Below are 24,804 nucleotides of genomic sequence, written 5' to 3' on the forward strand. Positions count from 1 at the left end.
ATCAACTCAGCTGCCCTCATCTTACCATCCTTGGTGTTCCCATGAAATCCGACAACAGGAGCGGGGATGCGCGAGGCTCCACAGCGGGCTAGCAGCTCCAGGGACGCTATTAACAGCATGAAGTGAAGCCACGCCTTTGACCGCTTCTGTCTCTCCGCCATTACGTCTTCTTTGTTGTTGAACGTGCTGCTGACTGACGAGCATAGATTCGGCGTAATGAAAAGAATCGATAAGGGAATCGTTAAGCATAAAGGCTAATGATGTCGATGAATTGGACCAGTTGGAACCGGTTCTGAACAGGAACCGGTTCTTGATTCCCATCCCTACCCTAAACCCACCAGAATGCAGGAAGTCACATCTACCACATCCAAAATGTTGTGGGGGAGGACCCCCAGACCCCCACTATACCACCAGTGTCTCTCTCTGTATGGTATTTGTATGTAAGGTATTAGGCCCTATCCATCTCCAGCAGGCGCCCCAAACATCCGTTAGGATGCAGGGGATCAGGATCACATCTACCAAATCAGCTGACAAACAAAACCTTTATGTGGAGGCCTAAACGACAAAACTGTGGTCGGCCCCGCTGAATCTCACTCCAAGGTTTCTTGAAAAGTTGTCAGCCCTGTGACGACCTCAGTGACCTCTGCCAGAGATGTGGAGGAGAGTTCTCCCGAGTCTTCAGACTCTGCTCCTTCATGGAGGACGTGATGGTCGGGTTCATACGTTCTTCAAAGTGTTCTTTCAGCAGCAGTTCTCCTCAAATGTTGTTTTGCTCTATGTTATTAATGAGGCACTGTTTGATTCAAAAGGACATCCTTGTGTTTTTATCCCATTTATGTGTATTATTCATTTCATGTTATTGTTTTCTTTCTTTTGTCATATCTTTGATCATTGTTCCTCTGTGTCACTAGAAAAACAAGTGAGAAAACTGTCCTCAGCTCATTTTGTTCTATTTGTAAATTAGATTGAAGTCTTACTTTTAAAAAATATCTGTCATTTTATCCTTTGATCTGAATTATTATTTTATTTACTTTGATCTTTTCTTTTCTCTTTATTTTCCTTCATTGTTGTTCCTCTGTGTTTCTAGTTTGTCCTCACTGTGTGGAACAACAATAAAGCTGCTGGAATATCTGATAAAAATATGAATCAATATAATATTGAATAACTCCTGACAGCAGTAAAGAAAATAAATCCCTCAGTTCAGTGTGTTTGTGACTCTGGCTGAGATGGAGGTGAAATATGTGAACCTGGGCTGTGCTTTACTGCTCTCTTCCTGTCACAAACACTGTTTGACATCTGTTCATCTGGAGGTTTTTGTTCAGGCTGCAGGGATCTTTTCTCACTGTGGGGAGCTCTCTTTCCACAGGAGCAGTAGTAGGTGGCTGAATGATTGAGTTTAACTGTCTGGATCTTCAACTCACTGACGTTCTGTTCATACACAGCTGAGAAATCATCTTTCTGAGGATGATTGTAACTGTTCTTATCTATGTCACCACTATTCCTAATAATATCAAGAATCAGTGTGAATGTTTCTGTGTCTCTCTTCTGCAACCAGAATACATAATCGTAGTCACACTGGTCAGTGTTTCGACAGGTGAAGGAGACGTTTTCACCAACTCTCCTGGTCAATGTTAAATCATCCTGAATCAGCTGCTCTGCTGCCATGGCAACCAGCGCTGTAGAGAAACAGACAGGTAGATGAAGGTGAGTGTGACAGTGTTTGTTAAAGGTTGAGTTTGTGGGCTCCTGATTGGCTGGAAACACTCACCTGAACACAGACAGCACAGAGCAGCAGCTGGGAGGAAAAGCATTTTGTGCAGTGGTGTTTCCTCTGGTGAACCTGGGGAGAAGTGGCGCTCTGATGCAGCTGAGGCCAAACAAGGACGAGCTGTGAGATCAGACGAGGGCCACATGGTTTCTAACAGCTCCTCAGACCTCCCATCAGCCCCTGCGGCGGACAGATGAGGCTGCTGCTGTGTGACAACAGGCCTTTTTCACAGCAGACATTTTGACTTGTCACAGAAGGAAAAGCACAAGTGTTACTAATAACATGAAGCATGGCTCTGTTCTATGACATCACATGTCTCTTTACGCTCTTAGATAGGTGTCACACCAATAAATCAGCTCTTCCAACATGGCTGTGTGACAGATTTCAAACCAAACTTTATCACATGCTGGATTTCTGTGTTTGCTGCTGGTGCTGACATTAAACATCACAGAGAAAGAGCACCACCCTGTGGTCAGTCACAGGAAGTGCAAGAGGATCCACATGATGCTGATGATGGTCGCCATGACGACAGGATGATGCTGACCACAAATCCCCACAGTGCCATCTAGTGGACAAAAACCAGTAAAGGACAAGTATCACTGGTATTATTGTTGTTCCTACTTGTAAAAAGAATTCAGATCCTTTTCCTCCTGCGACTAATACAACACAGTAAATTCTACTATTACAAATATTAGCACTACTTCTACTAGCTCTGATAGAAAGCTGAGGTTCTCACAGACTGAACCTTTTGTCTGTTCCACAATCTGGTGGAAAAACACAGGCTTTTCTTCATCTTGTGTTTTGTGCTTCATGTAAACGTTTCTGTGTGGATGGATAGCGGACTCTGCGCTGCAGCTGGCAGACTTCCAGCTGTTCAGAGCCGATCACCACACACAACTGTCAGGTAAAAGGAAAGCTGGAGGAATCTGTTGTTACACTAACAGTGGCTGGTGTCATGATGTGACAGTGATTCTCCTGGCTCCTGGTTCTGCTCATCATGCACACCTGTCTGCAATCTGCTCATCACCTCTCCCAGTCTGCTCACCTGCCTCTCATCAGCTCATCAGCCTGCAGTATATCTACCCCGGCTCTCCAAACATTCTTTGGGGGGGGCACATATGAAGCGGGGGGTCTGGGGGTCGTCCACCAGAAATGTCTTTATTTATGTGAAGGAAAAGACAAAATTCAGGCAGCAGGTGACAATTCAAGATATAAGAATATAATGGAATATAATAGAGTAAGGCTCTCAGGCATTCTGTATAGCTGTCAAATATTTGAGTCCTCCTTTGTGTCTTTTGTTTGGGGAAGTAACCTCTTTAAATGTGCATGTGGCAGCCATTCATGTCAATGATACATTCATTGATTTGAATTCATTTATAAACTCCTGGACTTTAATAGCTCACATGTGTTTCAGCAAGATTTCTGCTCATGTTCAAAACTCTCTGCACAGTCAAAACATATCCCACATATCTGTGTTCTCTGAGAAGTCCAGAATAATATTTTGATAAAACAAAGTCATGATTTAATGAGAATAAAGTCACAATATATCAAGAAAAACTCCAGCTGCTCTACACTCTGCTGTGCATGACGTTACTCAGACCGTCTGACAGACACAGAGCCGTTTGGGATCTCTCTCTCTGGATGAGACAAAGTTTAGGGAAGCGGCTGTGTGCTGCTCTTCATCGGAGGTGGAAAACAGAAACTAAGTGAAAACACTTGTGATCAGGTATAGGGGAGACCAGGTATGGTTGTGACACTTTTTGTCTCAGCACCTATAACTGGCTCAAGTTTTGTGCTCAAGCTCTCAAATCTTGACACAAAGTTCCCTTTTTTGTCCACTACAAAAAGCAAAGTTTCCAACTTCTCCAACTACACCACAGACTGCATGAACTGATGTCAAATACAAGGAGTTCCAGTGTTACAACCTGTCCCACTATGGGGCTCAGTTGTAACAATAAGAGTGAAGAATTAACACAGTTACAGAAATGACAAGAACAAAAAAAGACACACACACACACACTAATAAAGACTTTGTATAAGGTGTAAGTCACTAACTCTGGACCTGTCAGATGCTGCGTACCTCTCGTGGAAGTTTGCTGCCTCAGTTCAGTAACTAGTCAAGACATCCTCTTTCTGTGCAGTGAGGATGTTGTGACTGCTGTGATCGCCCACACGGGGCAGCTGTGTTGATCCTCTTTCTCTGAGGTCAAGTAACGTTTTGCAGTATCTGCTAAATGTCAAACAGCAGATAGAGTCATCTTTGGGGACTGAGCTTACTGCAGAGCTTACTGCTTTGGGCCCTGTGGTGAGCACGGGGCCCCCAAGAGCGCTGGAAATGTCCCACAAACAGAGCCGGGCGGCCGTACGCTCACTACACAAGTTGCGTATACGCACTGATAATTATGCTAGGCCCCGCCTCCCCCTTGTTTCAAAGCAGGTGTCAGTGTTTATAACTTCCATGAGAGACAGATGAAACAGAGCAAGAGGAGATGCTGGATCATCAAGCAGTACAATCACAGACTCAGTTGATCCACATCCAGTCTCAGTCAGTACTAACACAGACCCAGTACAGCCGCAGCTTCAACAAATACTATCAGCATTAAATGTCAGGGCCCATGTTTTATCTTTTGGCCAATATCAAAGTTTTATTTTAACAGTGCTCCTTTTGTCTTTCTGTCTCATTTGATCACTGCACCAGACCTTACACAATATTATCAGATATTTGAAATGTATCTTCTTTACCATATGGTTGCCTTGTGCATCAGATCTTTTGCTCGTATCCTTTATCAGACAGCTGAGATTCAGCCCTCTACAGTTAACACATGACACTAAAATATGCATCAAGCTTCATCTTTCATTCATAGGATCAGGGGGTAATAGACAAATACTGTATTTACTGTGGTCCACTTAAAGATAGTGTTGCTGCTAACTGCTCCCACTTCACTTTTTACATGCTTATTTGTACATGATGAGTGCTTCAACTCATATATACAATACACATGAGTTGTTGTAGTGCCATGGTCACTGTGAGGAGGGCCCCCAAAGCAAATGTGCTTGGGGCCCCCAACAGTCCAGGTGTGGCCCTGCCTTACTGTCTTTCCCTGCCTCACCTCATCTGATGCACATTTGACTACGTGTCTTATTTTTTCTCACCAACTCTCCTGGCATGCTGAAACAATGAGTAAGATAGAAAGAGAAAATGTCTTCAATTATCATTGGGGTTAGTTGTAAGACTTTTCAAACTCTGTCACAACCAGCCCACATCCTCCTCTGTCAGCCATTGTTTAGCCAGCTGTAGCAGCATGGTGCTTTGAAATGAGCAAAGATGAAATGACTCACATTTTACCCACGACACAACTCTCTAATCTAATACAAGTTACATGATTCAAACTTCAACAGCAGCAGAATTCATCAAAATATAGATTTGGTCCAAAAAATGTCTGAAAATGAGAATTTTGGCTGTAAAACCTGCACACTTCTTCACACAGCTACGAAATATCACATGCAGGATCAGGAAGGAAGTGCTCATACAATAAATGTATTCCATGACTCATAGGTCATCCCTTCTTGGTCAAAGTGCTGTTGTTACAACCATCCCATTGTTACAACCATACCCGCTCTCCCCTAATTCTCCCCATTGTGCGGCCTATTGTCCACACACATGTTAACTTCACCACCTGTGATAAAGTGCAGCTCACAGCTGCAGCTTCAGTGGGAAGCATGAGTCTGGAGACAGTCCCAAACAGAGCAAAGGTGTCTTTCAGCGAGGGGGACGCAGAGACAGAGACACAGAGCAACCGGTCAGAGGAAAGACGCCACACTGCAGTCCAAACTTTATACAAGTCAAAATACCTGGAGGCTAACAAATACTCTGACAGACAGCAGTGCTTATATTACATTTTTGAACATCTCAATTATTGTTAGGGACAATTCAGTCGTCTCTGGACTGATTGCTTCTGTCCTCTTTGGTTTGGTTTTGACTGCAGGATTGTTTTGACTGGGCCTGAACGCTCCGCTGTGAAGCTGGAGCTAATGAGGGAAAGGACGTCCTGATTTCACATCAAATTAAAGTGCTTTTATTTCTATCTTAAAACACTGAATTACAACCACAGCATACATGTCAAAATCTGTTGTGTGCTACATGTGTGAACGGGCAACTCCAGACGTCAGGACCTGATTCTCTGGAAATAGTCTAGAGTTCATATGAGGAAACAGCTTAGGTAAGCACTGTAAATGTCATTTGTAATTCATATACTACATATTAAACAGACACATACAGCTATTTTTGTCACGGCTCTGTGACTCCAAGTTCTTCATGTGCTCCTCTCCCTGTCTCCCTCATGTTTCCACCTCCCCTGTCTGTTTACCTGTTTGTGTGTGTTGTGGGCGGAGCTTCTGATTCCATCTCCACTTCAGTCTCCAATGATGTCATCACCACGCAGTATAAGAACCAGGGGGCATCACTCACTGATGGACAGATTCAGTGGCAGTCACTCTCTCAGCTGCTCAGTGTTGTTTATACTGGAGTTATCCTTGTGTGTTTTCCAGCTGCTTACTTCCTGTTGTCTCCTGTGCCGAGGATCTCCAGCGTCCACTTCCCCACCGACTCACCAACTTGATCCGCACCAACAGCCTTCAAGCCAGCCTTTACACTCTCCTGCCAGCTTCCCACAGTCCCAGCTGCTCCCAGCTCCTCTCCTCCCTCTCACACCTGCCCCTGCCAACACCAGCCTCCCTCATTCCCCCATTTATTCTTCCAAAACAATGCACCATCATCATCCACCCTTCTGTGTCTGTGTCAGCTTTTGGGTCCAAAAACACTACGGCCTTCACAAGTTTTGATCCAAACCAGCTGAAATGTTTCAAAACACACATTTCCTCCCTCCAGTCCAACACTTGTCTCCCTGCTTACCTGCCAGCAGCCGTCTAATCTGGAAGCTGCCCCTTCCTGCCACACTTCCCCCTCATTCCACGCTCACACCAGCCCCGTCCTCCATTATCTCCATTCTTCCCAGTTACCACCAGATTCCCATTCCCAGCCATCAGTCCCTCCTCCACAATAAAAGCTCTTTTCTCACCACCACCACCCTGTGTGTGTCCTGTGTTTGGCTCCCTCCTGTGTTCATAACATATTTCACACATGTATAGTGCCAGATATTAATACATACTTTCAACATATTGTACCACAGTAGCCAGAACTATAACTATAATATTATTACTTTCAATAATGTTGTTGTAAGCTACTGTCATTACCTGCATCTCTCTCTCTCTCTCTCTGTCTCATTGTGTCATGCAGATTACTGTTAATTTATTATGCTGATCTGTTCTGTACGACATCTATTGCACGTCTGTCCGTCCTGGAAGAGGGATCCCTCCTCAGTTGCTCTTCCTGAGGTTTCTACCATTTTTTTTTCCCCGTTAAAGGGTTTTTTTGGGGAGTTTTTCCTGATCAGCTGTGAGGGTCATAAGGACAGAGGGATGTCGTATGCTGTAAAGCCCTGTGAGGCAAATTGTGATTTGTGATATTGGGCTTTATAAATAAAATTGATTGAAAATTGATTGACCTCTTGGCCAAATTATAAGCAGTCATGGAATTAATTTCCACTTCTACGCTGATGATACTCAGCTGTTTGTGACTATAGAGGCAGATGATCATTCCCAAATGATTTAGACTGGATGTCAGGTCATTTCCTGTTCCTAAACTCAGATGAAACTCAGATGCTGGTCATCGGCCCTGCTCCACAAAGACACCAGTTTGACCAAGTAACAGAAACTCCAGACGACTGTGTGATCTCTCAAAGTCTGACAGTGGAGAATCTTTGTGTTAGGTTTGATCCTACTCACTCCTTTCATCAGCTCATTAAAGAAACTACCGATCGACTTCTTTCATCCAGGCAACATAGATTCAGCTAAAATCAGGTCTTTTCATCAGTGGCTGATGCAGACATCCTTTGTATCATCCAAACTTGTTCATCATCACATTTCATCAGGCCTGCTGCCGGCTCGTAATAAAAGTCTTCAGATGGTTCAGAACGCTGCAGCTAGAATCTGAAATAAAACTAGAAAATTTAACAACATTACAGCAGTTTTAGTTTCCCTTCACTGGCTCCTGATCTATGTCAGATTAGACTTTAAGTTGCTTCTGATGACCTACAAACTGTAAATGAGAACGTCCCTTCATACCTGTCTGATCTCCTTAAACTTTATATTTCAGTCAGGACTCTCCGCTCTCACAATACAGAGCTCCCGTCTGTCCCCAGAGTTAAAAGAAGTCAGCAGGCTGCAGAGCCTTTTCTTCTGGAATAACCTCCCTGCTGATAATACTCTGTTGACACCTTTAAATCCATTACAAATCTTTTGGCTTTAACTTTCAGTCAGTTGCTTATTCTCTGATGACTTCAGGCTTGTACCTGTTACCATGATCCTTCCAGCAGGTCGGTCTCAGTCTCAATGAATCATTAAATCTAGTACATATAGTTCATGTTTGTCCTGCTGATGAGAACACTGTAAACTTTCTGAAAAGCACTGCATCTCTCTGAGCCTCTGTTTGTTTGTCGCTCCACATGAAGAGGGTCCAGAATCCAGGCTCTAAGGATAGAGGCTGTTGTACGTACAGATTGTAAAGACCCTTGAGGCATTGTGATATCAGGCTGTATACACTGAACAGACATTTCAACTCAACACTTTTGTGTTTGCTCCCATTTTTCACAGGTTGAAGTTAAAGATCTGAGACTTTTTTATGCACTCAATAGATATATTTCTCTCAAAGTTTGGTCACAAATGAGTTCAAATCTGTGTTAGTGAGCACTTCTCCTTTTCCAAGATAATCCATCCACCTGACAGGTGTGGCTGATTAAACAGCATCATTACTACACAGGTGTGTCTTGGGATGGTCACAATAAAAGGACACTCTAAAATGTCACCTTTGATCTTGAATAAAGACATTTATCAGGATTTCACATGACGAGCGCTACAGAAATGCATTTTTTGGTCACAGATAGCCCAAAGAATCAGTCAGTATCTGCTGTGACACCATTTGCCTCCTGCAGTGCGACACATCTCCTTCACATAGAGTTGATCAGGTTGTTGATTGTTGGCCCACTCCTCTTCAGTGGCTGTGTGAAGCTGCTGGATATTGGCAGGAAGTGGAACACGCTGTCGTACACGCCGATCCAGAGCATCCCAAACATGCTCAGTGGGTGACATGTCTGCTGAGTCTGCAGGCCGTGCAACAACTGGGATGTTTTCAGCTTCCAGGAATTGTGTACAGATCTTTGCAACATGGGGCCGTGCATTATCATGCTGCAACATGAGGTCATGGCGGCGGATGAATGGCATGACGATGGCTCTCAGGATCTCATCACAGTATCTCTGAGGATTCAAAGTGCCATCAATAAAATGCACCTGTGTTCATTATCTGTAGCTTATAGCCTGTAGCATAAGCCCCCTGCCACCATGACACACTCTGTTCACAATGCTGGCGTTAGCAAACTGCTCGCCAACATGACGCCATACTGGCCTCTGCCATCTGCCCCGTACAGTGTAAACCAGGATTCATGTGTGAAGAGAACACACCTCCAAAGTACCAGACGCCATCATAGGTGAGCAGTTTCCAACTCAAGTCAGTTAAAGCTCCAGCGTGGAGGATTTAGGAGGACATATTGACAGAAATGGAATATAATATGATAAGTCTGTTTTCTTTAGTGTGTAATCACCTGAACATAAGATTTGTTGTGTTCTCCTTAACTTAGAATGAGACCTTTATATCTACATAAGGAGCAGGTCCTCGTCTACAGAGATCACCATGTTGCACCCACATGTTTCTACAGTAGCCCAGAATGGACAAACTAAACACTGGCTCCACACAGGGCCATTCATGTTTTCATGTCAGCCACTGATGTAAGAAGCCCAACTGCAATGAGCAGTGCTGGAATTAAACTGATTTGTAACATGAAACTGCTTCATTTAGTGTTTCTAGTGGTTTGAATCATCTGGTCTGTTTGTTTTGGAGAGGAAGAGTCCTCTGTGGATAATTCAGCTCCTGATAAAAACCTCCTCAGCAATGAACACTGAAGGACTTTTAGCTGGGAGAAGTTTCAGCTGGTTGCAATCTGCACTTCACTAGTAGACGCCATGAAGTCCCCTTAAATCTGACACACTTCACCTTTGAGACCCTGCTGAGGATGACGAGCGTGCAGATGAGCTTCCCTGAGACGGCTTCTGATGGTTTGTGCAGAAATTCTTTGGTTGTGAAAACCAATTATTGCATCATCTGTCTGAGTGGCTGGTCTCAGACCATCTTGGAGGTGAAGACGCTGGATGTGGACGTCCTGAGCTGCTGTGGTTACACGTGGTCTGCAGTTGTGAGGCCGGTTGGATGTACTGCCAAATTATCTTCAACACTGGAGACGACATTCCTGCAGTCAGCACGCCAATGACACGCTGACTGCAGGAAACACAAACAAAAGACAAAGAGTGAAATGAAGAGAATATAAACACACACACACTGTTTCTCCACATTTAGAGGCAGGACTGATATAAAAATGAAAATATAAAGACAGAAACTAAACACAAGCAATAAACACAACATCATCAGAAGGCACTAACAGTAGAAACAGTTGTAGTGAAGCAGCAGTCCAGTTAGAAACAGTGTGTTGTTGCAGACACTAGAGGGCAGCAGTGTGAAGGTTTTATTCTTCACAGCAGCAGCACACAACAGAGAGAAGGACTGAAATATCAATTGTATTATTCAATGATCACGTGTTCATTATTGTAACCATGACGACAAAGGTCCCGTCACCTTAACAAAGAGCTTATTTGAACCCAAACCACCATCTTTCCCTAAAACTAACCAAGTCTTGTTTGTGCCTAACCAAACCTTAACCACAGTGGTGTCACATCATCACACTGATTTATTTCTCACAGACAAATGATGTGGTCCTGCTGATAGTTTCATCAGATCAGAAAACACTTCTATGTGTGCTTTTAAAGCTCACTTACTAACTCCATATTTTGTCATTGAATTTGGAGGACTTTTTGGCCCCAACCTCTGCCTGAATACCAGCTGTTTCAAATCCAACCAGGGTTTTTACAGGCAGAAGCTCAGCTGTGGTGGCTTCACCAGTGTCTCCCATTGTGTCTGACCTCTACATGGAGGAAGTAGAGAGCAGAGCCCTGAGCTCCTTCCAGAGAATAGCACCATAACCACTGCTTCACATATGAGGAGCACACCTGGACTGAAACTCTTGTGAAGCCTCCGCTGGCTTCGTCTTTACAAACTAACCCTCTGAACTTTATTTGACATTCTAGTGGAGATCCCAAAGTTTACAAAAATACCAAATCTGTGCCACAAACAAAAAAGAAGCTTTTTATACTTTATACTTGAATTGATCATTTTCACTCTTCAAATCACCTGACTTTGTATTTTTCCTTCTTTCTAATGTGGCGCCGCAGGGGCTGATGGGAGGTCTGAGGAGCTGTTAGAAACCACGTGGCCCTCGTCTGATCTCACAGCTCGTCCTTGTTTGGCCTCAGCTGCATCAGAGCGCCACTTCTCCCCAGGTTCACCAGAGGAAACACCACTGCACAAAATGCTTTTCCTCCCAGCTGCTGCTCTGTGCTGTCTGTGTTCAGGTGAGTGTTTCCAGCCAATCAGGAGCCCACAAACTCAACCTTTAACAAACACTGTCACACTCACCTTCATCTACCTGTCTGTTTCTCTACAGCGCTGGTTGCCATGGCAGCAGAGCAGCTGATTCAGGATGATTTAACATTGACCAGGAGAGTTGGTGAAAACGTCTCCTTCACCTGTCGAAACACTGACCAGTGTGACTATGATTATGTATACTGGTACCAGAAGAGAGACACAGAAACATTCACAGTGATTCTTGATATTATTAGGAATAGTGGTGACATAGAGAAGGACAGGTACAATCATCCTCAGAAAGATGATTTCTCAGCTGTGTATGAACAGAACGTCTGTGAGTTGAAGATCCAGACAGTTAAACTCAGTCATTCAGCCACCTACTACTGCTCCTGTGCAAAGAGAGCTCCCCACAGTGAGAAAAGATCCCTGCAGCCTGAACAAAAACCTCCAGATGAACAGATGTCAAACAGTGTTTGTGACAGGAAGAGAGCAGTAAAGCACAGCCCAGGTTCACATATTTCACCTCCATCTCAGCCAGAGTCACAAACACACTGAACTGAGGGATTTATTTTCTTTACTGCTGTCAGGATTTATTCAATATTATATTGATTCATATTTTTATCAGATATTCCAGCAGCTTTATTGTTGTTCCACACAGTGAGGACAAACTAGAAACACAGAGGAACAACAATGAAGGAAAATAAAGAGAAAAGAAAAGATCAAAGTAAATAAAATAATAATTCAGATCAAAGGATAAAATGACAGATATTTTTTAAAAGTAAGACTTCAATCTAATTTACAAATAGAAGAAAATGAGCTGAGGACAGTTTTCTCACTTGTTTTTCTAGTGACACAGAGGAACAACGATCAAAGATATGACAAAAGAAAGAAAACAATAACATGAAATGAATAATACACATAAATGGGATAAAAACACAAGGATGTCCTTTTGAATCAAACAGTGCCTCATTAATAACATAGAGCAAAACAACATTTGAGGAGAACTGCTGCTGAAAGAACACTTTGAAGAACGTATGAACCCGACCATCACGTCCTCCATGAAGGAGCAGAGTCTGAAGACTCGGGAGAACTCTCCTCCACATCTCTGGCAGAGGTCACTGAGGTCGTCACAGGGCTGACAACTTTTCAAGAAACCTTGGAGTGAGATTCAGCGGGGCCGACCACAGTTTTGTCGTTTAGGCCTCCACATAAAGGTTTTGTTTGTCAGCTGATTTGGTAGATGTGATCCTGATCCCCTGCATCCTAACGGATGTTTGGGGCGCCTGCTGGAGATGGATAGGGCCTAATACCTTACATACAAATACCATACAGAGAGAGACACTGGTGGTATAGTGGGGGTCTGGGGGTCCTCCCCCACAACATTTTGGATGTGGTAGATGTGACTTCCTGCATTCTGGTGGGTTTAGGGGCAGCATTCTGGAGATGGGCAATACCTACATTCATTCAAAGCCACCCTGACTCGCAGGGCCTTCACAAGTGAACCTGCATTCAGCTCAGAGTGACTCAACTAGTGGAAACCAGAAACTAGGACTTGCCTATTATGGGGTGCCGTTTGTAAAGTGTCTCACGCTGAAAATAACATCAACATTTTGCCACATTTAGCTTCAAACAGTGTTCAAAAAGTGTTGTGAATTTTTTAACGTCACCTTTTACCACATTTACAGCAATATTTGTTAACTTAGAAATATATTAAATAGTTAAATCTAAATATTAAATGTGGCACCTAAATGTTAAATGTTAAATCTAAATATTAAATCTAAATCTAAATCTAAATCTAAATGTTAAATCTAAATGCTAAATCTAAATCTAAATCTAAATGTTAAATCTAAATATTAAATCTAAATCTAAATCTAAATGTTAAATCTAAAGGCTAAATATAAATATAAATCTAAATGTTAAATCTAAATATTAAATCTAAATCTAAATGTTAAATCTAAATGCTAAATATAAAGCTAAATGTTAAATGTTAAATCTAAATGTTCTGGGTGAAACTAAATAACTAAACAACTCCAAGTACACGTGAAATAAAATTTCTCCAAACATGTTTCTTGTTATTTTAGGTAGTTATTATCACGCTAATGTGTGTTCAAGTGTTCATTTCCCCCGATAAGTTAGTTTTAATTCGTTATTTGATTCTATAAACACAGTCTGACCATCTCAAGTTTTTATTTTGGTACTTCCGGTGGCCGGCAGTGTGAATTTGCATATTAGCTAAATATTTAGTTTCACCCAGAACATTTAGATTTAACATTTAACATTTAGATTTATATTTAGCATTTAGATTTAACATTTATATTTATATTTATATTTAATATTTAGATTTAACATTTATATTTATATTTATATTTAGCATTTAGATTTAACATTTAGATTTATATTTATATTTAGCATTTAGATTTAACATTTAGATTTATATTTAGCATTTAGATTAAACATTTATATTTATATTTAATATTTAGATTTAGATTTAGATTTAATATTTAGATTTAACATCTAACATTTAGGTGCCACATTTAATATTTAGATTTAACTATTTAATATATTTCTAAGTTAACAAATATTGCTGTTAATGTGGTAAAAAATTCACAACACTTTTTTAAACATTGTTTGAAGCTAAATGTGGCAAAATGTTGATGTTATTTTCAGCGTGAGCCACTCTACAAACGGCACCCCATAGCCTATGTGGCATATAGCCTATTACTTTGTAGACACAAGACCCATTTTGGATTTAAAGCAAAACTCATGGTTGAATATATTTTGATTAAGATCGAACTAAAATATTATTTTGGGAATAATAATATATTTTGTGTATTATTGTAGTCTAAAGAGCATTTCATGATATGTTTTTAACATAAAGAGAGAAAAAGGCTTGACTCCACAGCATGAAAGTTAGTATTCTGCAGACATTAAAAAAACTACCTAAAATTATTGTTTTCATTCAGTCATCCAAAAAATGACCTATAAAATACATAATTGCACATAATTGCAATACCATTCTAAAACAGTAAACCATTGTGGAACCTAGTAGTTGAGACTATTTTACTGGTTACAAAATAAGCACATTCAAATCTTGTTTGTCCCTCTTGGACAGATTTATTTTTAACTTAAGCGCAGACAGTGAAATGTCAAAATATAAGCCAACCAGTAGCACTTGTAGAACAAAAAATAAAGTGCTTTCTTATTCCCTGAACACTGAGAAATATAAAAGAAAATATAAAAGATTGAACATGGCACATAGTGTGACAGCACATACATAGCAATCAAGTACAGCAACTACACCCAATAGTACCCAACTGTAGCCGCGGTACAAACCACACCCTACAAACCACGTCCACAATGCTAAACCGTGCTAAACAGAAGAAGAAGAAGAACGAAGAAGATGGGCGGAGATGGCGAAGGCGACTCAGGTAAGACTTCTACTCAAACATTGTTTTAAATGATAACGTTACTTTTAATTGCGTTTTGTGTCGTCTTTTGCACTGTATGTCAGTGACTAAACTACAAAAACAAGACCTGTAAATGGACATGCACATGAATGAGGCATTGCCCTGGGGGATTATATTGCAGCTAGCTCATCCTAGTCGACCAATTCAAAAAGTTACTGTCCTGATTTGTCATTTAGACACCAAACATTCAAAAATTTGAGCTTGACAGAGGGAACAATGCAAAAAGCATAATTTGACCATAATTAGATTTTGTAAAAGAGTGAAAGTTATGCTGTTGACATGTATGTTTGCAGATTTTAAATGAAATAGCTTTTTATTCCCTCTATTGTGCTTCAGTAACTTTTATATAAATTTAATAGCTCGTGGAGCCAAGTGTTCAGGTGTATGCAGTTAGGTAAGCTTAAGTAGGACAGGGCTGATACCTATGTTGTGGTGAGGGCGGGTAAACCATAGACATATAATACGTAGACGCCGCATTGAGCCCTGAATCGTATGTCGAAGTCACCGCCATATTGGATGTGGCAAGCTGGGGAGACCGGGCAAGATGCCCCACTCATGTGCTGCTTGGAAATGTATGAACCGTTTCACAATCCATACCAGATCCCAGGGAATTACCTTTCACAGGTAAGACTGAACAATTACTTTTGATTGTATTTGGCCATTATAACATCATTTTGAGAACAGAATTTGATGTTGTGGATAATACTATGAAGTCTCGCGCACAATACTGTGACTTCCCGCGGTCAAACCAGACTCCAAACAACGAAAAAGTCAATCTTACTAAACAAAATTGCCCCGAACGAACTACTCTGATTGTTGTCAGTTGCTTAGCTAACTTTTCTTCTACTATGTAGGTTTCCCAAAGACAAAGAGCTGAGAAAGCTGCTAGCCCGTCCTCCATGCTCTGCAGTGAGCATTTCAGACCTGAGGACTTTGACAGAACAGGTCAAATAGTCCGGCTCAGAGATGGAGCTATTCCTTCTGTCTTCTGTTTCCCAGCTCATCTCCAAAGGGTATATCAATAGGCTGTATTAGATAAGTCAATGCCACACTATGCTGAAAGTGTTTTATTTTTCCTTTCTGAGGGCTCTAGTTTCGCTGACCGGGCGAGGCGGGGGCGCAGCGCACCTGCGCTTCGCCAACTGGGTGTGGCCAGGCGGATTTTGCAAGTTTGGCACACCGTGCGCCTGGCGCAGCTACTCCTCTTTCCCACCTCCGTCCCTCCTACCTGCGCAAGTCGGAAAGAGGGAGGAGAGAAGGCGTGGAGTGGGTTTTACACACATCACACCAATCAAATGAGCCCCTCTCCTCGCCCTTAAATGCGCCGCGCGAAAGCGTAATGAGAGTTTACTCAATTCGCCATGGCAGAAGAGAGCAGCAGTGTCAGACGGCCAAACTTCTCCCAGGAGGAAACTGATGTTTTGGTCCAGGAGGTCCAAGCTCGCAGTGTCCGAATATACGGAACTGCGAGCAGACCTCCACGGGCTGATGATGCAAAGGTAGCCTGGGAGGAGGTCACCACAACTGTAAATCAATGTTGCGTTTCTCTCGCGTGCTCTCTCTTTCTCTCTTGCAGTCTCACTCTGTTTCTTTTCTTTTGACTTTTCTGAGATGACAGATGCTGAATATATACTCCCTATCTGATGCTGTGGCTGTTTGTGGTTGGCTGAGAGGGATGTGAACTCATTAGTTTGCAGCTGTGTTAATCAAATCAGGTTGGGTTTCCATTACGCGTGCCAAACGTGCCAAACGGTGCCAATCCCCTTTGATCTGACATCAGATGTGACGGGACAGTCGATACAGAGATTCATTTATGTGCTGATTACAGAAAGTTGCATTGCCTGCACTGACAGTAGACCTGGTTTCAGCTGGCGAGCTTTTAGCGCACCTTCGGCGAAGCCTTTTAACACTAAACTGTCACTGCGCCAAGCTGGATCTGTCGACACCTCCCCCTGCTGCACCGCCACACCCATCTCAACGCACCTCGGTCTGCCAAACTATCAAACTGAGCGCGCCTTGGGTTGTGCTGCTCGAAACTAGCTTTGCGCGGGGTTCGCCACCCTGCACTGCGCCGGGAAACTAGAGCCCTGAATGTGAAGGAATCAGCTGTGTATTTTGTATTACCCTGTGAGATAATTCAAATATTTTATCCTTCACTTTAGCCTGTGGCTACCAGGACATCTCAGACCTCAAAGAAGGCTCAAGAGAGCCTGTCAGTGGACTGTTCCCAGCTCGTCCAAGAGACCGAACCCCTTCCTGTGCCCAGTGTTGTGAGTACTAAGTACTATATGCCTCAAACAGCTATGAGCATCACGACCCTGGTTATATTCAAACCTCTTGTCACCCCCACCCCCTCCCACCACCTCCCACTCTCTGTCACTCTGTTCTGACATACTGACGTACACACATGCACATACATTGAAACATGTCGTGAATGTGCATCCTAGACACACACAGACACACAGACACAGACACACAGACACACACACACACACACACACACACACACACACACACAGTGCTGACAATACAATTGAGGAGTGATGTGATTACAGTAAGAATGTGACTGACTGTGACTGAGTGATGTCATACAAACATGACTCATAATATTTTCATCATCGTTTCTAGGACCACTCCTATGCACTGCCTTTGTCACCTGATGATCTGAGGGCCAGACTCAGTGAAGCCTTGGCTCGGGTGGAGAGTCTGGAAAGAGAGAAGCAGAATGCAAAAGATAGAGAAAGGAGGGCAAAGAACACTGTCCATGGTGTTCTGGAGGCTCTAAGGGTGAAGCAACTCATAAATGAAGAGCTGAAAGAGAGGCTCGATTCATACTCAGGTAAAATGAAAATACAGATTTGGAGAAAATTTTAACTTGAGTGTATAAAACTTTCCCATTTTGTTACGTAAGACTTCCTAGTTATTTCAAGGGTACTTACTAATTAGCCTGTGCTAATTGAATTTCAGATCTTCCAGTACACCTCCTGTCAAAACAGAGCCATGAATACACCAAAGACCAGAGGGAGTTTGCCGTCACTCTCCACTTACATGGTCCAAAAGCTAGTCTCTCCAAATGAATCTCCCACATCCACATACACTGCAAAATTCATGTTATTTGAAGCCTTTTTTTTCTATCTAAGCTGTGCATATTATTTAATCCCGTTATGACTGCACAGAGTGAACAGCAGACATAGCTACACTTAACATAATCAACATTACCATGAATGAATAATGATAAACCATAAATAGAGGACCTTAAATAGATCCCCGTCTCTGAGTTTAATTGTTTGCTGATGGGCATTGGCCGATACTGCTTCCAGTGATTAGTGATCAGCCACAAAAATCCTGATCAGAGCATCCATATTAAATAACTGCTTTTTCTTCTTAGCGAGGTGGATGAGTTCTGTGGATGCCAAGCCTGGCCTCAACATGATGATGTTGGACATGTTGAAAAGAAGACAAGAGGAAGACCCAGCTAAATATGGAAATGTGTGTCTCATGTTGGATGCCATGGCTATTAGAAAACATGTCCAGTATAATCCTCATACCCAGAAAATGTCTGGATTTGTGGATATGGGGGATGGTATGAATGAGACGGATGTTGCCACTGAAGCTCTTGTTTTTGTGGTGGTTGACCTGCAAAGCCATCGGAAGGCTCCTACTACCTGACCAAGTCCCTGTCGCCAGAGACACAGAAGGTTTTACTTGTGCATGCATGGGAGGAACTGCATGAGCGCAGCATAAGAGTGTTATGTGTCACAATGGATGGGCATGCCTCCAATGTCAGCAGGTGCAACCAACTTGGGTGCCAGCTAAAGGGAAACCCTGTTGAGCCCTTAAGAACCTTTTTCCACATCCAGTGACTGGTGAGAGGGTGTGTGTGATGATGGATGCTTGCCACATGTTGAAGTTAGGACAGAATATGCTGCAGGCTTACAATCCAATAACCAGCACCACTGGCCAGATCAACTGGACATAGATCGTTCATCTGAATGATGTCCAAAAAAAAGATGGATTGCACGCTGTCAGCAAGGTAACAGACAAGCATGTGAATTTTGATTCACAGAAGATGAAGGTGTCCTTGGCTGCGCAGACACTGAGTCGCTCTGTGACAGTAGCTCTGTGCACACTGAGGGACCTTGGCTATTCACAGTTTCAACACTACGAAGCAACAGCTGAATTCATTGAGGTAATACTAACATAATACTCATAGTAAGGTTGTTTTTTTAACAATTAATTGTGCAGCCCTAATGCAAACCTTGTTTTTTATCAACATTTACTGGCCATGCTGTGAACAGTGAATCCTTTTTATATTTTAGAAATTAGACTCACGGGAACATGATATTGTTTATGAAGATGATTCAGATGCTTTTGTTAATGCAGACATTTGCTTTTAGATAACTGACAGGCTCTTCGCCACCAGGGGTAAACACACCACTTCCCTTTTCACAGACTCTTGTTACATCACCATCTACGCGACAGCGCCTTTCAGTGGCCATATTTGTTACGACAACACATCCACAGTATAATTTCTGCACTATGCCGCGGCAGCTCCAGGAATCCGTGACAGGACGTGAAATCAGTGGAAGACGGCGTGTAATCGCAGAACTGCGTTTTTCTGAGGGGTCTAACTGCTTCACAACACACATGCCACCATATCTGGAGGTGAGAAATGCAAGACTTGAAATATTTCTTCATCCTCTGCAGGAGGGCATCATTCGTCATTGTAGGTAGTAGCCTAGTTATGTAAGGTGGCGCCACCTACCGTACAGGAGTGGAACGACTACCAGCACTTGTTTTTTCGAGTGTGAAATTGGAGGTGTGGCGTGAGACCGTGGGAAATCAACCAGTTGCATGACAGCCCTGTAAAAAGCTCCTTGGAGGCAAGGTGCCAGGTGTGGATGAGATTCTCCCTGAGATGCTGAAGGCTCTGGACACTGTTTTGCTGCCATTGTTGAAACACTGGTACAGTGCATGTAGAGTGGCAGACCAGGGTGGTGGTTTCCACTTATCCTGAGTGAGCTGAAGTGGCTTTGTAGTACAAGCCTCTGGCCTGGGAACACCTTGGGATCCCCCATTAGGAGCTGGAAAGTGTTGCTGGGGAGAGGAACGTCCTGAGAACCTTGCTCAGCCTGCTGCCCCCGTGACCCAGCCCCAAGTAGTGCTGCAAATGCATGGATTCAAATGAAAGTCTAAACATGATAAAAACAAAAACAAGCTTTAGCATTTTGACAAAGTTTCAAATCTTCTGCTTTGACCTGCTGCAGGAATAAAGTCCATTCCTCCTCACAATGCTGATGTTGTGGATGTTTATGGTCCCCAGAGGATGAATCCTAATATTGATTTAGTTTGAAGATGTCTTTTCAACTGCTAATCAACAGAGAAATGTCTCATGAGCATATGTGACACAATATTGATATACAAGATATTTGAAGGCTTGAAAACAAAGTAGAATGATATCAGTGTCAAACCCTATATACATCCATCCAAACACTGACATCACTTTGAATCAATGCTTAGATTTCAACTGACAACAAACCTTTTCAAGCAATAAGCTTCATTTGATCTTGAATATTTTTCAGCTTCAGTTCAGCAAAAATATTTGAGTGTTAAGCCACTAAGTGTTTACAATATTTGTCCTAAACAGTAGTTTGACTTGTTGAGTGTTTGTTTGTGTCAACAGTAACTCTGCTCTCATGTGTTGCACTGATTTCAAAAGTAGGAGGATCACAACTCTTTCTACTTCAAATCAAAACAAGACTACAGAGCAACACACACTGGCTATGTGGACAAGCGTCCTGTCATCTGACGCACATCCGTCATCAATCAAAGTAATGGACAATTTCAAAATGTCAGCTGATGATGGTGCTGGATAAAAACTTAGCAAAGTCAGTAGGATTCATCCTCTGAGGAACATGAACGTGTCAAGCAACCATCCACGGAGACACTCTGCTAGTGTGTCTAAAAAGGAAATCAAAGAAGAGACAGTCATGTTAATATGAACATTAGAGAAACACATCATGGAGCTGAAATATGATACTGCTTCATCATTTGGACTCCTTCACCTCAGCTGACACATTCAACAGCACACAGGTTTTTGTATCACTCTCTCTCACTGTGGGAGGTGAACCGTACATGATCTTTGGCTCAGGAACTAAACTGTTTGTAACAGGTAAGAATAAAGCTTCATTTTCCTTCAGTTGTTTTATTGAACAAGTTGAAAATGTGTTTTTAATGAGTTTGTGCTGCTTCAGGCTTTACATGTTAGTTTTTTCATCATTAGTAGAGAATTCTTGCAGCCATGCAGCTATTGTTACATAAAAAAGCTTCATCATTCCTGAAAAGATGTTTAAATCTCACTGCACAACTCAAGTTATTCTTTATTTCTGCAGGAGATTAAACTGATTCATATAGAAAAAGTAGGATTATTGGAAATGTTACAGATATACAGTATTTGATCCTCTCAGTGATTCAGCACCATCTCTGCTTTTTATTAAACAACATTATATATGATAATAAACACTATTTATATATATCAGTAAATGTATTATGACGAGCACATATTAACAATAATAAATATATATATTTCAAAGGATGAATTTTGACTGATGATAAATGTTTCTTAAGATGGGAAATAATTATTAAATGAGGACACACACACACACACACACACACACACACACACACACACATATATATATATATATATTTATTTATTTATTTATATATACATATATATATATATATATATATTTAATATATCATATATTACAGCAGCTACATTTTGAATATTTCATAAAGACTTTTTTATTAATATTTAAATGATATTCGATGAGTGATGATATATGATCATAAACACACAGACAAATATAGACAAAATCAAAACTATATATTATGTCCAGTGTCATCTTAAATATATGATGGCAAATATTCTTTGGAGGGTAAATGTTGGCAGATTGTATGCATAAATAAACACAGCTGATTTAATTTCAAAAGGAAAAAACTGTATTATATAATATCATAATCAGTATTATTTTTAAAGACGACTGTTGTGCACGCTGACATGCTGTGTTAATTGTAGATTAACAAGAAGCTAAAAACTGACATTTAAAAGTTATTCAATTAATTGTTTTATGTTGGTAAATGTGAAACCTGTCGTGTTTATATTGTCATCAATAAAGGGAAATTTGTATTTTATGTGATAGATAAATTATAGATAAAGATAAGATAAATTATTGTTAACTGTTTATCAAATATTTAATATAGAAGAATAAAACTGTAAATTCTGTGAAGGAAAATGTCTTTACTATATTATATTATATTATTATATATTATATTATATTATATTATATCTGTTATGCTTTATTATATTGTAAGTTACTCCGTTTAGGATCAGCATGTTTTCATATTATTTTTCATTTCATAGCAGTTTTTATTCATATTTCACAAGTGATTGTGTGTTGTTAAAATTGTTGAAAATTAATATGAATTGTGGAAAAAAAGATATTATTTATATATCAATATTTTAAATTGTCAGAGTAAAGTATACGGTGGTAAATGTATTGTTTCTTGTTTTACGTGAAGGTAAATATGTAGTAAAGTATAATATGTGTATTCATGTACCCGTCAGTTATTTAAAATACAGGAAATCTATTCCCTTTTTATTGGAGGTAAAAGTGACAATTTTTGATGTAATAATAATAATTCTTGTTAAATTAGAGTGAGTGAAGTTTGTCCATTAAAATAAAGAATAGTTTCTTTAGTGTCCATAGAAGACATGCTGACAGTAGCTGCTCAGTGTGTTTGATATGAAGGTGAATCCAGTATATGTAGTGAACTTTGTGCTGTATTGATGAGTAGTTTAGTGATCAGAGTCCATGTAGTTTCCAGGATCAGACTGAATGCAGTGCAGTGCTGTAAGCTGCTGCTGACTGTGTGAATGTGTGTCTGTGCTGCTTGTTGCTGCTGCTGCTGCTGCTGTCAAACTTCAGATGAGCAGGTAGTGAAGCCCGTGGTGAGCGTGTACCCAGCAGCATCCAGAGCCCACCTGGAGGGGAAGAGCTCCCTGCTGTGTCTGGCCTCAGCCATGTTTCCTCCTCTGGTCCGCTTCTCCTGGAAAAGACAAGAGGAGAATGGACCTCTGCTCCCTGCTGAGGGAGAGCAGCTGGAGCTCAGAGAGTCGGGACGCACCGCCGCCATCTTGCTGATCCGTCAAAAAGAGATTGGTACATATAAATACCGCTGCTCCGTCCAGCACCAGGGGGGCACAGTGGAGGCCCAAACACAACAAGGTAATGAAGGCTTGGTGACTGTGTTCAGCAGTGATTCAGCTTCATGTCAAAGAGAGCAGAGGAGCAGAGGACTGACATTTCTCACTGACACTCCAAACATTTCACTCCTTTTCTCTTTCAGAGGTTTCCTACTTTCCAGTCCAGACTTTGCAGTTCAGGGTGAAGCTGCTCTGTGTGCTGTACACAGTGCTGATAGTGAAGAGTCTGGTGTACTGCTGTGGACTCTCTCTGCTGATGATCCTCAGAAACAAGGGACCGTCCACCAACTGCACACATGCTGACTGACTGTTTTCTGCTCGCCTTTTCTCACCATCAAATCTCATCAATTCATCTCATTTATCACTTTGATCAGTGTTCACAAATATCACTTATGACGTCTTGTGCTTGGTTGTAAATTTCACATCCACATGTCTTAAATCCATAAATACAAATATACACACATATATTTGTACATGAAGCCTTAATGGTTATTAAGTGTTGATATTTTTGGACAACAATGGAGCTCTATGGCACAGAGGAATAAGATCTATCAGCCTTTGATACACACACAATACTTGTTAGTAAAATACATTCAGTGATTTTGTTGATAGAAAATCCAAAGATCAAATAACACCAACATCATCTTTGAATCCATTTTTAATGACAACATCTTAATGATCTCATTATCTGGAGAGAACAAATGTTGATGATACAGATAATATTAAGAAAACTCTTATCTCAGGATAACTTCATTCAAAATCCACATATGAGATATGATCAGAAGATAACAGGCTTACTAAGAACTCCCACAGCAACTTTCACTGTTTTTATCATAGAATGCTTCTTTTATACATCATATTGAATATTTCTATTGATTTTCTTCATCTTATCAGCTTTAGTTAGTTTTTGATCCAAATCTTGTACTTTGCTTTTTGCTTTCATCTCTATTTTATTGACTGTTAATCACATTTGATCAAATCTGTTTTATAAATAAAGTTCAGTTTGATCATTTTTATTTTTCTATTAGTAATAACAGTAGTGCTTTTATTTTTTATGACTGTCTGTTTGTGTTATTCTTTGATTCAATGCCCAGTTTTAATAAATGAAAGAAAAACATTTTTGACTTTTATTTTCTACATCAGACAAAGTGTAAATCATTTCATTGAACATATTTGATGTGGAAAGAAAAATATATCTTCAGCTTCAAAATCTATAAATGTGTTTGTCTGCAGAGAAACTTTAGCAAATATTTAAGGTGGTGTCATTTCCTGTGTAAAAGAAAAATCCATATTCAGTGCTAAAGTGCATAATTGATGCCTTTCCATATAAAAACATAGAGAAATCAAATGAGTCCAATAAAAACACTGTCAGATGGTGTTGCTATAGTATTAACTTGAATCATTTCAGAACATTAAGGAGTGGATGAATGTTGTTGTCATGACAAGTTGAACATCAGAGTTGATTTTAGTATTCAGTCTCATTTCTTTGAGTTTCCTGTCTATGTTTGTTAGGTTGACCTCTCTCAGTTTGCTGCACTGTAACAAACAGGAAAAGTGACTCAATATTGAGCATGTTGTCAATATGCATCAATAATCATTGACTGCAAATAATGACATCACAACATAGCTTGTGCTTTGAAATGTGTGATATTTC

General features: G+C 41.0%; 1 protein-coding gene and 1 pseudogene across 1 annotated transcript; both read left to right on the forward strand.

Annotated features, from left to right (window-relative positions):
• Positions 1–15,425: 15,425 nt before the first annotated feature.
• Positions 15,426–18,550, forward strand: LOC117260102 (THAP domain-containing protein 6-like; annotated as a pseudogene).
• Positions 18,551–20,660: 2,110 nt separating this feature from the next.
• LOC144464968 (immunoglobulin lambda-1 light chain-like) lies at positions 20,661–24,268 on the forward strand. The gene is made up of 3 exons (XM_078172810.1): positions 20,661–21,053; positions 22,873–23,172; positions 23,294–24,268. The coding sequence occupies exons 1-3, from the start codon at positions 20,915–20,917 to the stop codon at positions 23,455–23,457; spliced, it is 603 nt and encodes a 200-aa protein (XP_078028936.1). The 5' UTR covers positions 20,661–20,914; the 3' UTR covers positions 23,458–24,268.
• Positions 24,269–24,804: the final 536 nt, after the last annotated feature.

This window comes from Epinephelus lanceolatus, chromosome 12 (assembly GCF_041903045.1).
Source record: "Epinephelus lanceolatus isolate andai-2023 chromosome 12, ASM4190304v1, whole genome shotgun sequence".
Lineage (NCBI taxonomy): Eukaryota > Metazoa > Chordata > Actinopteri > Perciformes > Serranidae > Epinephelus > Epinephelus lanceolatus.

Bases quoted from the DNA above. Each gene is read 5' to 3' on its own strand.
- LOC144464968 (XM_078172810.1), top strand. From the start codon at position 20,915: ATGATACTGCTTCATCATTTGGACTCCTTCACCTCAGCTGACACATTC. The intron at 21,054-22,872 runs GTAAGAATAAAG...GTCAAACTTCAG, and splicing joins AACTAAACTGTTTGTAACAG to ATGAGCAGGTAGTGAAGCCC. The intron at 23,173-23,293 runs GTAATGAAGGCT...TTTCTCTTTCAG, and splicing joins GGAGGCCCAAACACAACAAG to AGGTTTCCTACTTTCCAGTC.